Source organism: Caretta caretta, chromosome 1 (genome assembly GCF_965140235.1).
Source record: "Caretta caretta isolate rCarCar2 chromosome 1, rCarCar1.hap1, whole genome shotgun sequence".
In the NCBI taxonomy this organism is placed as follows: Eukaryota; Metazoa; Chordata; order Testudines; family Cheloniidae; genus Caretta; species Caretta caretta.
In genome coordinates this window covers 127,633,157-127,647,128 of record NC_134206.1, presented here as the reverse complement: position 1 = coordinate 127,647,128, position 13,972 = coordinate 127,633,157, and the positions used below count along the sequence as shown (strand labels likewise).

Below are 13,972 nucleotides of genomic sequence, written 5' to 3'. Positions count from 1 at the left end.
AGCATAGGACTTGAGCAATGCTTTTAAGCTATATCACTTTGTATATGCACACTGTACTACGTATAGCAATGTATTTGCTAAATACTAAATATTTACTGCTTATTACATGAAATTTCACCATGATCATTGCTCTTGACTGCAAAATTATTAGAAGAAAGCAAACTAATTTAAGGAATGTTGAATAATCTAAAATGTGCAACTAAAACTTCAGTTCAAATTCAAAACAGTGAATATTTTCATTTGGAGTATCCAGAACAGAATATTATTCATCACAAGTCCTGCCTGGAAAGTGTGTGTACTTCCATTTGTCATTGGTAGTTGCCTTAGGCATTTTCACTTTCTTCGGTATTTTCTGACAGAGAAGCCTTGAACATAATTGGAGGAATTCTAATAGAAGAAAATTAATACCGTAAAAAAAGACTTCTGCTTTTCAAAAACAATCATTAGATGTTTCCCTGATTGAGTAAAGAGGAAGGATCATTGATTGGATCATAACTTCTTTCTTGCAACAGTTTATGGATTAGTTTACACAAAGACCTTGATTGAGATCATTTGTCGAACAATAAAACTGGTTAGGGAGGTTGTGCATTCTTGCCTATCTGTGGGGGCATCTCTTTTTCTTTTCTTTTTTTTTCTTTCTTTTTTGTTTCTCCCCTGGGGCACTGTAGATTAGATACTTGCCACAGGTCTGGAATAACCTGCCAGTTTTTACAACTGAGGCAATGCCACCGGGTGGATCAGAAATGGCAATGCCACCAGGTGGATCAGAAATGCCACCGGGTTCAAGTTCCCTTCCCTTCTCTTACCAAATGAATACAAATTTTTCTAACTTACACACACAATAGCCTTCACTTGTATTGTATTAATGCCATTTTTTATTTATTTATGCTGAGTTCATATTTGGAAATGTAAATGTCTGTTTCAGATTAATTTCTAATAGCTTTTTCTAGTTGTCACTGACCTAATTTAGAAACCTAATATGAAAACTTTTGGTCAACAGTTCACTGGGCATTTGTAACTTTAGTTTTTGTGTCTCTTTGAGCTCCCAATGCATATATTTAAAACTACATGCTGCTATATTAAAAAAAAACAAACAAACAAACACATTGCTTTTAGATTTGTCTAAGGTATCTAATACTACACAGATCATTAATATTTCAAATATATTGGGGATAATGGTGCTTTGATTAGAATCATATTTTACTTGCATAAGCCCACCTGAAAACAAGGTTGTTTACAGGTATAGTCATGTAATGTGACCGCATTAAGGGATTTAATCACATGATAAATTTCCCAGGGTAACTTGGTGACCTACTGCAATATGTTACCGAGCTTTCTCTGAGCTCTGTTTACAGTTTTGGTGGTTAAATGAAAGCACTGTAACTCAGGTTAGGTGTGACCACAAATTGTTTTGTTTTGTTAAAATCTTTAATGTTTGGACACAAAAGCCTTTCATGGGTTTACTCTGCTACAGAATTTGTCTGCATATTTCTGAAACTTGTATCTGAGTACAGCTGAACTCCCATATGGTGCTATAAACTGGGTTAGTGACTTGCACTTCATGTTCTTGAAGATAATTTTAAAAACAAACTGAATACTTTACAGATTGTTGCTTGTTTTAGCAAATGCTTTGTCTCTATTGTTCTCAGTTAGAAACACTTGAAAAAATAGCTAAATGAATCAGAAAAATATGTTAACTATGTAAACACACAGAGAATACTTAATTATTTTTGAAAATGACTTGCATTCGTGGTGTGGAAGGTAAACTGGGGCTTCTAGCTCAAACAAAAGGCCAAAGTATTCTGCATTTTATTTTACCATTTGTTGCTGGTAAGCTGCACAGACAACTCAGTTCTTATCCCATAAAGGCTCTTTTGCATTTGTAGGCAACTGTCTTCAGTGGGCCATTCATGGGAGATCAGTGTAGTGCAAGTTCAGTTCAACTTGCTGATAGTACTGAAATATATAAATGAGCTTCCGTTTTGGTGCATGCACAAAACACGCATTTTGCTAATCACACAATTAGCCATTTTCTTATCAACTTGTGCTAGAATGCGTAAATGATTAGAAAACATTCATTATAATGATAGAGTTCAATCTATTTAGCTTAACAAAGGGAAGGCTAAGGGATGTCTTGATTAGTGTATAAATATCTGCATGGGGAGCATATATTTAACAATGGGCTCTTCAATCTAACCGAGATAGGTAAACATGATCCAATGGATTGAAGTCTATGTTAGACAAATTCAGACTGGAGATAAGGTGCAACTTTTTAATGGCGAGAATAATTAATCATTGGAACAGTTTACCAAGGGTCATTGTGGATTCTCCGTCACAGATAATTTTTAAATAAAGATATGCTCTAAGAATTATATCAGGGAAAATTTATGGCCTGTGTTACAAAGGAGATCAGACTAATGATCAGTGGTCCTTCCGGTCTTGGAATTTGTCTCTATGAACTGTAGCTAGGCATGGAAGATTTTGGTTTTTGTTACTTTTTATAATTTTGATGGATAATATCAATTAGTTTTAAACATTTTTAAATTTTTGTTTTAAATTTTCATGGTTGCAAGAAATTATTTTGTGGAGGTCATGCAGACAATGGGGAGGATTGGACTATAATTTAGTGACAATGAGATTCAAAAAGTTAATTTGTTTGAACAGTTAAAATACTTTGTCAACATCACATGAACATAAGAACGGTCATAGTGGGTCATATCAACGGTCCATCTACCCCAGTATCCCAGTAGGTCTTCTGGCAGTGACTAGTGATGCTTCAGAGGAAATGAAAAGAACACAGCAATTTTGAGTGATCCATCCCCTTGGGTTGTTTTTTGTGCTCTTAGTTTTTGTGTCCTTAGCTAGTTGCTATTCAGATTCTCTCTTGGCCTGCCTTAGTGTATTTTTACATTTGACTTGCTAGAGTTTATGCTCCTTTCCATTTTCCTCACTAGAATTTGATTTCTACTTTTAAAAGAATGCTTTTTTTGCTTCTAATCACCTCTTTTACTGTGCTGTTTAGCCATGGTAAGGTTTTTTGGTCTTTCTACTGTTTTTGGTTGGGGGTTCACATTTAGTTTGAGTCTGTATTATGGTCTTTTAAAATAGTCTCCATGCAGTTTGCAGACTTTTTCACCCTGTGACTGTTCCTTTTAATGTCTGTTTAACTAGCTTCCTCATTTTTGTCTAGTTCACCTTTTGAAGTTAAGTGCTAATATGGTGGTGGGCTTTTATTTTTTTTTCCATTTTAACCTCTACAAGGATGTTAAATTTATTACGTTAGGATGGCTATTACTGAACAGTTCACTTATGTTTACATCTTGTACCAGATCCTGCATTCCACTTGGGACTTAAAAAAGAATTGCCTCTGCCTTGTGTTCCAGGACAAGCAGTCTAGAAATCTTCTCTGCGTCCCTTCTTAAGGTGACACATACCAAGTCACTTATGAGGATATTTGAAATCCCCCATTATTATTGCATGCTCAGCCTTTGTAGTCTCTCTAGTCTCCCTGAGCATTTCAGTCACCACCCTGGTCAGGTGCTCGGTAATATATTTATACTGGTATAAGCTCATTGTTCAAGCATTGAATTTCTATCCATAGAGTCTATGGTAAAGTTTGATGCATTTAAGATTTTTACTTTGACTCTACCTTCTTTCACATGTAGTGTCGCTCCTCCCACCGGCACAACCTACTCTCATTCCTATATATTTTGTACTCTGTTGTTAGCACGTCCCATTGATTATCCTCATTCTACCAAGTTTCCTTGATGCCTGTTATATCAATATCCTCATTTAATGCCAGGCACTCTAGTTTACCCTCTTAGTATTTAGACTTGTGGGAGTTGTATTTTGTCAATGTTCAGTTGCTTGCCTTTATCTGTACTATTTAAATGGGACTCTTTTTTATGTTTGACTGTTTCTCACTAGCTCCTACCTGTAGTTTACTAATGTCTTTCCTAACTTCTTTACTAGTCTATAATGAACTCATCCCTAAGGGATGTCTTCTCCTGAATCATGTGATCCTGTGCACCTTTCTGCTTTCCACCAGCCCTTACATCCTCTGCAGCCTTTTTAATTTTACATACACCAGCCATCTGTTTCCATTTTGGTTTAGGTGGAGTCCATCCTTCTTGTATAGGTTCCTCTTTTCCCAAAAGTAAAAAGCCTTAAATCAAACTCCAATAAGTTCTCATGTAGTGTCTTTCTTACTTTCCCTATCTCTGCATTTCAGTTATCGATGGAGATATTTAGTTATCAGTTTGTGCGTATATGGTATAATGGATGCTTGCCAACAAAAATCGAATCCTTGAATTCTAACTATAGCCTTATCTAAAGACGTGCCCATGCAAAATCATGGCCTTTTCAAATTTTGGTACAGTGTACATAAACATGAATCAACAATTAGTATATTTGACAGGTAATACTCTGAAGCCATTCTTTGGTTTGAGCAGCTTTGGGAAAAATGAATTTTGTCATTACTAATTTTAGTACGCTAGTTTGAAGTGTTAACTTTGGTCATTTTGCCTTGTTCTTTCTTAATTTCTCCCGTAACTATAATTTGTCAAAGGGAGATTGGAGTTATGGAGAGAGGTTTGCAAGATTGGCATGTGACTGAATATTTTTGCAAATGCCTTTACCTTTTAACTTGATTTCTTTAAAATAATTTGCGATGTTAAGATATTTACTTGTCATTTCACTTAGGTCCTCAGTTAACTTTAATTAATCAATGCTGTAAAATGGTTGAACAGACAGTACAAGCACAAGTATTGTGTAGTAATTATAACTTCCTCTCATAAGCAAAGTAAAGCTCTTCATCTGCGTACATTGGTGTTAAGCTTATAATTTTTTTTAAGAATGTTGTTGTAATACTGCGTAAGGTGTATTTGAAGTGTGTAATGGCAAAAAGATCTGTGGATGTAAATCACTTCATGATGGATTTACTTTTTATGCTATGAATTTTAATAAGGAAGTAATGGAAGGTATACAGTAAATAACAGAGGTCAATGCATGGCTGAAGTGCAGCCTATTTTGGAGGGTGTTTCTACAGGAGTCCTTCCTTCTCACCCCTGATTCATGGCTAGCATACACTGTCTGTAAAAGAGGACATGCCACTGAAAAGTTGGTCTTTTTTGGTGTGTGGTCTGGAGACACAAGACCACAAACAATTTAGTATTAAATCTGTTGAGTTTGACCATGTTTTATATTTTACCTGCACTATGCAATTCTGCCAATGTTTTGAGATTTGATTTTCTCCTTTTCTTTTTTTACCCCTATTTTGTTTGTGTAAAACATATTTCATTTTATATACTTTTTCTAATGTGCTAAAATGTAATGATGCTGAAAGGGAGAAACCAAGAAAAAATCACCTTTACTGGATGACATTTATCTAAAAACATTTATTTTCGTAGAATCATAGAAGCGTAGGTCTGGAAGAGACCTCAATAGGATTTTGGAACAAAATATACAACTGAAGTGTTTGTTTATACATATCAAGCAAGTTAGTTGAACTGATGATATTTGGGTGATAAGAAATTGCTTTGAAGATGTCATTAAATCTGTGAGGGGCGGGCTGTGTTGCAATTGCAAACAGAATTCCCAATCAGGGTCATGTGCCGTACCTGATGGAATGGAAGTAAGACAACAAGAAGGGTCTTGCTTTTAAATAAAATATGCATTATTATTGCTTCTAACCCAAAATAAATACTGTTTTCTGAAATTTGGGAGAATTTTTCCACACCCGGTTGTACCATATTTTAAATTCAGATTTGGTACTTCTTTTGTCTCATTTTATTTTTCATATCACTTTATTTATGTCCTTAATAGTATAGACCACCTTTTCTTGGCTCCCTTTAGTGCTTACTTTTCCCTTCTTCAGTTACCTACAGAAAAGAAGACACTGAAGTAAATTGAAGTACTTCTACAATCAAGGATGAGTGGATTTTAAACAGGCCAAGACTTCATTATCTTTATTATTATTATTTCTTTTAAATTTGACTGTAAATCGATATGCTTAAGGAAACAATTTGTTTGGGAAGAAGTAAAAAATAATACTGATAAGTTGGAATTCAGTTACCCAGTTCAATGGGCAGGAACTGTTACTTTGACAAACTTATTGCATTTGTGCATTTCTTATATGTACAATTGTAGAAAAGTTTGGTTCATTTGACGTTTGTTGTTTAATTTTCAGGCACAGGTACTTTTGGGCGGGTTCATCTGGTGAAAGAAAAAATGGCCAAACGTTACTTTGCCCTGAAAGTAATGAGCATTCCGGATGTCATTCGGCTAAAACAAGAGCAACATGTACACAATGAGAAGTCAGTCTTGAAAGAGGTCAATCACCCATTTCTGATCAGATTGTAAGTTTTTCTTCTGCCTTCGCTTTTTCTTTGATGTGATTATTTTTTGGATCAGATATTCAGTAACAACAAACTTTAAATTGGCTTAAATAGTGTCCTTTAAGTCAGGAGTTCTCAACCTTTCTCTTTCTGAGGCCCCCCTCAACATGCTAGAAAACTCCAGGGCCCCCTGGGGAGGAGGGTCTCAGCACTCCAGGCCAGGGGTGGGAACTGTTGGGCATAGGTGTAGTTTGACTTCTATTTTGCAGGGAGGGAGCAGCAAGGGCTGGTGGGGCTCTGGCGAACTCTGCACAGCAGGGTACAGGGAGGGAGCACCACTTCCACCCCTGACTCACCTCAGCAAGCCACCCACAAGTCTGGGGCTGCGTGCTGGTGGCTACTCCCCGAGGGCTCTGCTGGGCCTGGAGCTGCCCAGGCAGCTCTGACCGGCTGCGTGAGCAGTCAAAGGGGGCTGGGAGCTGAGGAGCAGCCAAACACTGGGAACCAGCAGCAGACAGGCAATGCCATGGCTGCCCACTACATGGAACCACCAGCCAGAGGAGCAGCTGCCCCACACCTCCTGGCTCCAACTTCCTGTCTAGGACCTGGATAGTGGGTGGGAGGGAGGGGCTGGGGGAGAGGAGGTGGTGTGTGTATGTGGGGGGGTGGAGCTGCCTGCAGGATGGCCCCACTGTGGGTAAGACACTGTAGTTTGGGGGCCCAACATCCTTGTGTCCTCTCAATTCTGCCCATGGGCTCAAGGTTTCTGCCCGCGTTGGGGTTTCAGACCGCATGTTTCTACTATATTAATGGAGGGGTGCGGGGTCTGGGAGGGAGTTTGAGTGCAGGAGGGGGCTCTGGACTGGGGCAGTGAGTTGAGATGCGGGAGGTGGTGCGAGGTGCAGGCTCTGTCTGGGAGGTACTTACCACAGGTGGCTCCCGGCTGCCGGCACAGAAGGGCTCAGGCAGGCTGCCTGCCGTGACTCCACGCCGCTCCCGGAAGTGGCTGTGGCCAGCTGTTGCTGGCGCGGATCTGTGCGCCCCTTGTGGGGAGGGAGTCAGCAGGTCTCCGAGCGACGCCTGCACCCTCAAGCACCACCCACAGAGCGCCCATTGGCTGGTTTCTGGCCAATGGGAACTGTGAGGATGGTGCTGGGGGTGGGGGCAATGCGCAAAGCTGCCTCTGCCCACCGCACTCCGCCAGGGGCATGCAGAGACATGCCAGCAGCAGCCGGCTGCTTCCGGGAGTGGCGTGGGGCCATGGCAGGCAGCCTGCCTGAACGCCCCGCAGCGTCTTGGGACTTTTAGCGGCCTGGAGGTCATGAGGGGGCAGCGAAAGAGCCTGGTGGGCCAGACAGAAATGTTAGTTGGGCTGGATCCGGCCCGGAGGCCATATTTTGCCCACCCCTGCTTTAAGGTATGAGGTTTACAAGCTGTTCCCATTGTATTGCATTTCCATTATCTGTGAAATTAGATGATTCTACCTTCTGGAGCATGTCAGCAGGGTCCACCAAGGGCTGTAAAAGCACAACTCTTTAGAGCACTCTACAATTTATGTCCCTTCAGTTTACATTGCCACAATAAGTTACTACACATCCAGTAGTAACTTCCTCAGAACAGGCATGGGATAGAATAAATTTGCATTACTGCCTTTAATATACCTTTACTGTGGAGAAAGCACATATGGGAGACTAAATTTGCCATCTTTCACAGCATAATGATTCTCACTGTTATTTTAAATTGATTTATGGACCTCAAGTCCTCCAGGAATAGTGCAAATACATAATGTCTGAATGATGGATTTTTGTTTAAACTGCAGGTTTGCAAAATCACATGTATAGCCAGGCTGCTCCCAGTGAGTGTACACATGAATGCAGCTGAAGTCCTCATTAATCTGTATTTGTTTGCCATCCATATCTGCCTCTTTCTGAAAGCATAATATAATTCAGCATTGCTGTACTAATTCTACACACTTCCAGTCAAACTAGACCACTTCTTGGCTTCCTTTGATATATATGATGCGAGCAAAGCAATGAATCCAAATCAGGTGCAGGGGCTGACTGGAATTCTTTGAATCCATAAGCAGAACCAAAATTTAGTTTTCCAGAAACCAGGTCTGCTAGTGACATATGGGCTCAATTATTTACTTTTAAAAGCATTAGACATTTGAGGTCAAAGAGCATAATTTAAACATTCAGCCACTAATTGATCATGGATGATTGCAGCTGAAATAAGTCTCTCTTGCTTTTACACCAATACTCTTTGCTCTAGAGAAATTTTCAAACAGGGAAAAAATGATTCATTAAAGTGTTACGGCTGGCTCATTAGCATGGTGCGATGCCAGGACTTTTTGCATCAGATGGAAAATAAGTGTGGCAGAGCTAATGCATCTGGTCTCTATGGGGTGAAATCAAACTTGTGCTACTGTTAACAGGTAAATTATTCTCTTCTGCTTTTAGAGAGGTTGGGGGATCTAAAGTTTTAAAATGAGACTGGAAATGCTAATGGTGACTAGAGTTTGAGGAGCAGATGAGGATAGCGGACATTTTATTTAATAATTTAAAAAGCAGTTTGTACATTAAAATGTGTCCCTGTCTCTCTTTTCCCCCTCCCCCTTTGAATGTCACTTGTCTTAAAATGTATACTATGAGGTGAGGAGGTACTTGTATGTTCTTCCTTCTGGAATTCTGCACCATTGCACAATGCAGAATTCATGTTCCCTGCAGAATTTTATTTTTCCGCACAGAATTTGGTAATCCCTTTTCTCCCCCACCCCCAGCACTCCTGCCCATGCCTAGCATGGTCACTGGGACTCCTGCTGTCAGCCCCGAGCATGATTATATTGTTGTTTTGACAAAGTATGCTGAATTTTGCAGAATTTTAAAATACTGTGTGAAGAATTCTTAATTTTTTGGCACAGAATTCCCCCAGCAGTAGTATATGTTTGCACAGTGTCTAGAACATAAGGGACCTAATCTTGATTGGGATCTCTGAATGTTCCTGCAATATATAAAGTTACTAGGAATATCCCATGGTAGTTTGGAGAGAGAATACACCAACCCTTGTACTAGAGCAGTGGTTCCCAAACTTGTTCTGCCGCTTGTGTAGGGAAAGCCCTTGGCGGGCTGGGCCGGTTTGTTTACCTGCTGTGTCCGCAGGTTCGGCCAATCGCAGCTCCTAGTGGCAGCGGTTCGCTGCTCCAGGCCAATGGGGGCTGCTGGAAGTGGTGGCCAGTACGTCCATCGGCCCACGCCACTTCCAGCAGCTCCCATTGGCCTGGAGGAGTGAACCACGGCCACTGGGAGCTGCGATCGGCTGAACCTGTGGGCGCAGCAGATAAACAAACTGGCCCGGCCCGCCAGGGCCTTTCCCTGCACAAGTGGCGAAACAAGTTTGGGAACCACTGTACTAGGGAATGAATGTGAGCAAATGTGTTTAACCATAGGGAGAGAGCAGAATTTGATCTTCTCCCTTTTTAAAAAACAGGTAAAACTTACAGCCCTCACATTCGTAATATGGTGGAATGGGATCTGAATATTGGTTATTTACACAAAATAAATACTGTACAGTGACGACTGGCTGTATCATCTCTCAGATCCGAAATGTATTAGAACTTGGTGTGGATATACATTTAAATATGCTTCTTGAATAATCATTCTCAGAAGCAAAATAATTTTTAATAGCCAATTTAATTATGGAGAGGGGTGTGTGTGTGTGTGTGTGCGTGCTTGTGCACTTGCAAGATGTTTACTTGATGGATGAAAGAGGTGTGTTGAATGAAAAAGAATACCACATCTACTTTTGTTGTTCCTTCTTGTACCTGAATTCAACTTGTAGAGTGTGTCTAAAATTTCACCTGGATAGGTACTTGAGTGCACAATTAACAATTTGTGCTTCTGAGTCTCCATTTACATGCTCAAATATGACATTTGTTTAGGAAATGCTTGTTTTATACTGTTGCAACAGCCAGACAGTGTAGTCTTGTATGCTACCTTCAGCGGGCATATTAAGATAAAAATTAATCTTATAGAAACAAGAATGTGTGCTAAGTGAATTTGACTGTAACTTTATGTATTTATGGCTTTCAGAAAAATAATTATTAGGAATAAAATTGAGCCCTATGTTTGATCGTCCCATTAATATCAACTAGTTGCTTGGTTATAAGAATGCAGAATAGGCGTCTTTAAGTTGGTTCAGTAACCGCAATAAGATCCAAGAGCTAACTTCATATTAAAATAGTGCATGTTGTCTTGGTCTCAACTTTTGTAAGCCAATTAAGTTATTGATGCTGCATTCGTTTAAAGAAAAAATAACTTTTAAGTGAAAATAAACTTCTTTAAGTCTTACAGTATGTACTGTTTTTTCATAGTCAGTGGCACCTTAGTTTAAGAACTAATAAAGAACACTCCCAGCCTCACTAGTTTATGGATTAGTTGTTAGCACTTATTTTAATTTTTGCTAAATTATTTAAGAGATGCCTACAAAAAACAAACTGGTGTTCACATTCAGATCATCCCGGTCTTCCATTTTTGGCCACATTTTGCCTCACATCACCAGTAATTTCTTTAAAGATGAGTTGTCTGGTTTGACGATTTCCTACTGCTGAGCTACTCTTCTTGTCTATATGGCTGCTGTTTTGCTTAATTTCTTAAAATCAGGGCTGTCAAGTGATTAAAAAAATTAATTGTGCGATTAATCACACTGTTAAAAAAAATAAATACCATTTATTTAAATATTTGTGGATGTTTTCTACATATTCATATATACCGATTTCAGTTACAACACAGAATACAAAGTGTATGGTGCTCACTTTATATTTTTGATTACAAATATTTTCACTGTAAAAAAACAAAAGAAATAGTATTTTTCAATTCCCCAATACAATTCTGTAATGCAATCACTTTATCATGAAAGTTGAACTTATAAATGTAGAATTATGTACAAAAAACCTGCAATAAAAATAAAGCAATATAAATCTTTAGAACCTACAAGTCCAATCAATCCTACTTCTTGTTCAGCCAATCGCTAAGAGAAATAAGTTTGTTTACATTTGCAGAAGATCATGCTTCCTGATTCTTGTTTATAATGTCACCTGAAAGTCAGAACAGGCATTTGCATGGCACTGTTGTAGCCGGCATCGCAAGATATTTACATGCCAGATGCTCTAATGATTCATATATCCCTTGATGCTTCAACCACCATTCCGGAGAACATGCATCCATGCAGATGACGGGTTCTGCTCGATAACTATCAAAAGCAGTGAGAACCGAGGCATGTTCATTTTCATCATCTTAGTCAGATGCCACTAGCAGAAGGGTGATTTTCTTTTTTGGTGGTTCGGGTTCTGTAGCTTCCACATCAGAATGTTGCTCTTTTAAGACTTCTGAAAGCATGCTCCACACCTCATCCCTCTCAGATTTTGGAAGGCACTTCAGATTCTTAAATCTTGGGTTGAGTGCTGTTGCTATCTTTAGAAATTTCACATTGGTACCTTCTTTGCATTTTGTCAAATTTGCAGTGAAAGTGTTGTTAAAACTAACATCATGTGCTGGGTCATCATCCGAGACTGCTATAACATGAAATATATGGCAGAATGCGGGTAAAATAGAGCAGGGGACATGCAATTCTTCCCCGAGGAGTTCAGTCACAAATTTAATTAACACATTATTTTTTTTGAACTGGTGTCATCATGTTGAATCATATTAAAGTAATTCTGTATTAAAATCACAAATGAGTTTAATTCCCCATAGTTTAAATTCTAGGGTATTACTAATTAAGAGGTCTCTTGGTTTTTGGTACTGTTTCTCTTCCCTCTGTGTGTGAAACTTGCAAGCTGCTAATTGTGTTAGTACATTCTAAGTCAGAGTCTGTTCTCAAAGCAATTCTTTGTAACAACTACTACTCACACAGAGAGAGACTCAAAGCAATACTCTGTAATAACAGAAACAGCACCCAGAGACTCCCTGCCCTTTTGTTGTATTCATCTCACTTTGTTAACAATTGTAATTAAAATAGAGATAGAGGATGTATGTGGATGGATGCTTGGTGTGGATAATAACTGAATGATCAGGGAGGTGCCAGCCTAAGAATCCAGTGTCTATCGGCTGAAGAAGACGTCAAGTGGAAATAACCAGAGGACCTCTGGAGGGCAGACTAGAATCCACCCAACAGCCTCAAGGATGGGAGAACCAAAGAAGAAGATAACATCTGGCAGCACGGAGCCGTCAGGAATGTGCTGTCTGCTGATTGATTCAGCAACAGCATGATGAAGCAATTCCCATAGACTGGCATAGGAAGAAATTCCTATAAAAATGGACTCTAGAAAGTGAGAACTTTGGGGTCTGATTCTGCAAACCAACTTCCAGGAGCATCAGATGAGCATCTGACAGGACACTGCTCCCTCCTCGTCCAGGCCACCTGGCCAGTGGCTTAGCCTGAGCAACTCTAAAGGCTGGTAACTATGATAACAACTTTGCAGAACCTGTGTGTGTATGAATGAATGAATGTGTGAATAAATATGAAATTGAATGGAATATTATAGCTATAACTGCTTACTGTGATTCTTTCTGTATTCACAATAAATGTGGTATTTTGCCTTTTCCCCTTTAATAAGATCCTGCTGGTTTTTATTTTATTGGTATAATGATCAGCATGGAAGCATGTCTTCTGGAACGATGGCTGAAGCATGAAGAGTCATATGACTTTTTAACACATCTGGCACGTAAATATCTTGCACCGCCAGCAACAACAGTGCCATGTGAACGCCTGTTCTCACTTCCAGGTGACGTAATTAAGAAGTGGGCTGCATTGTTTCCTGTAAATGTAAACAAACTTGTTTCTCTAAGCAATTGTCTGAACAAGAAAAGAAGTAGGACTGAGTGGACTTGTAGGCTACAAAGTTTTATGTTTTGTTTTTGAGTGCAGTTATGTAACCAAAAAACCCCTACATTTGTAAGTTGTTCTTTCATGAGAAAGAGATTGCATTACGGTACTTGTATGAGGTGAATTAAAAAATACTATTTCTTTTGTTTATCGTTTTTTCAGTGCAAATCTTTGTAATCAAATAATATGAAGTGATCACTGTACACATTGTATTCTGTCTTGTAATTGAAATTGATGTATTTGAAATTGTAGAAAAGCATCCAAAATATTAAACAATAGAATATCAATTGAAATTTATTAAACTGTGTGATTAAATATTTTTGAGTTAATCAACAGCCCTGTTTAAAATGCATCTCTCAACTCCGGACTATACATGTTTGACTTATTCACAATGTTCCATAGCACAGTTCTTCTTTGACTGGGTGTGGAAAGGGTTTATCAGGGATTTTTATTGGTAGAACAATGGCATTAGGATTTACTTTGTTTGGGAGAAAAGATGTCAATGGCAGCCCTTCACATCCTTGTTAGAAAAAGACATTAACATCATCAAGCATGGCCCAGAGTTCTGTGCCCTGTTCACCCAGGCTAACCTGTGCTGGGACTGAGAACTGGGAGCTGTACTGGTTTAGTTCTCATTGTCTCAATTTTTCCTTCTGCTAGGCTTTCTCAGGTTCCTGTGTCAGGGAATGAAGCCTTACTTTGCTCAAGTCTCCCACAGACTTAGGAAGAACTAGTTGAGCTACTATCCTGCTCTT

General features: G+C 39.1%; 1 protein-coding gene across 1 annotated transcript in view; it reads left to right on the top strand.

Annotated features, from left to right (window-relative positions):
* Positions 1-13,972, top strand: part of PRKX (protein kinase cAMP-dependent X-linked catalytic subunit) — a 119,206-nt gene that overhangs the window by 51,219 nt on the left and 54,015 nt on the right. The window contains exon 2 of the mRNA XM_048860036.2: positions 6,188-6,356. Coding sequence (XP_048715993.1) covers positions 6,188-6,356 — 169 coding nt within the window. The remainder of the gene's footprint in view (positions 1-6,187; positions 6,357-13,972) is intronic.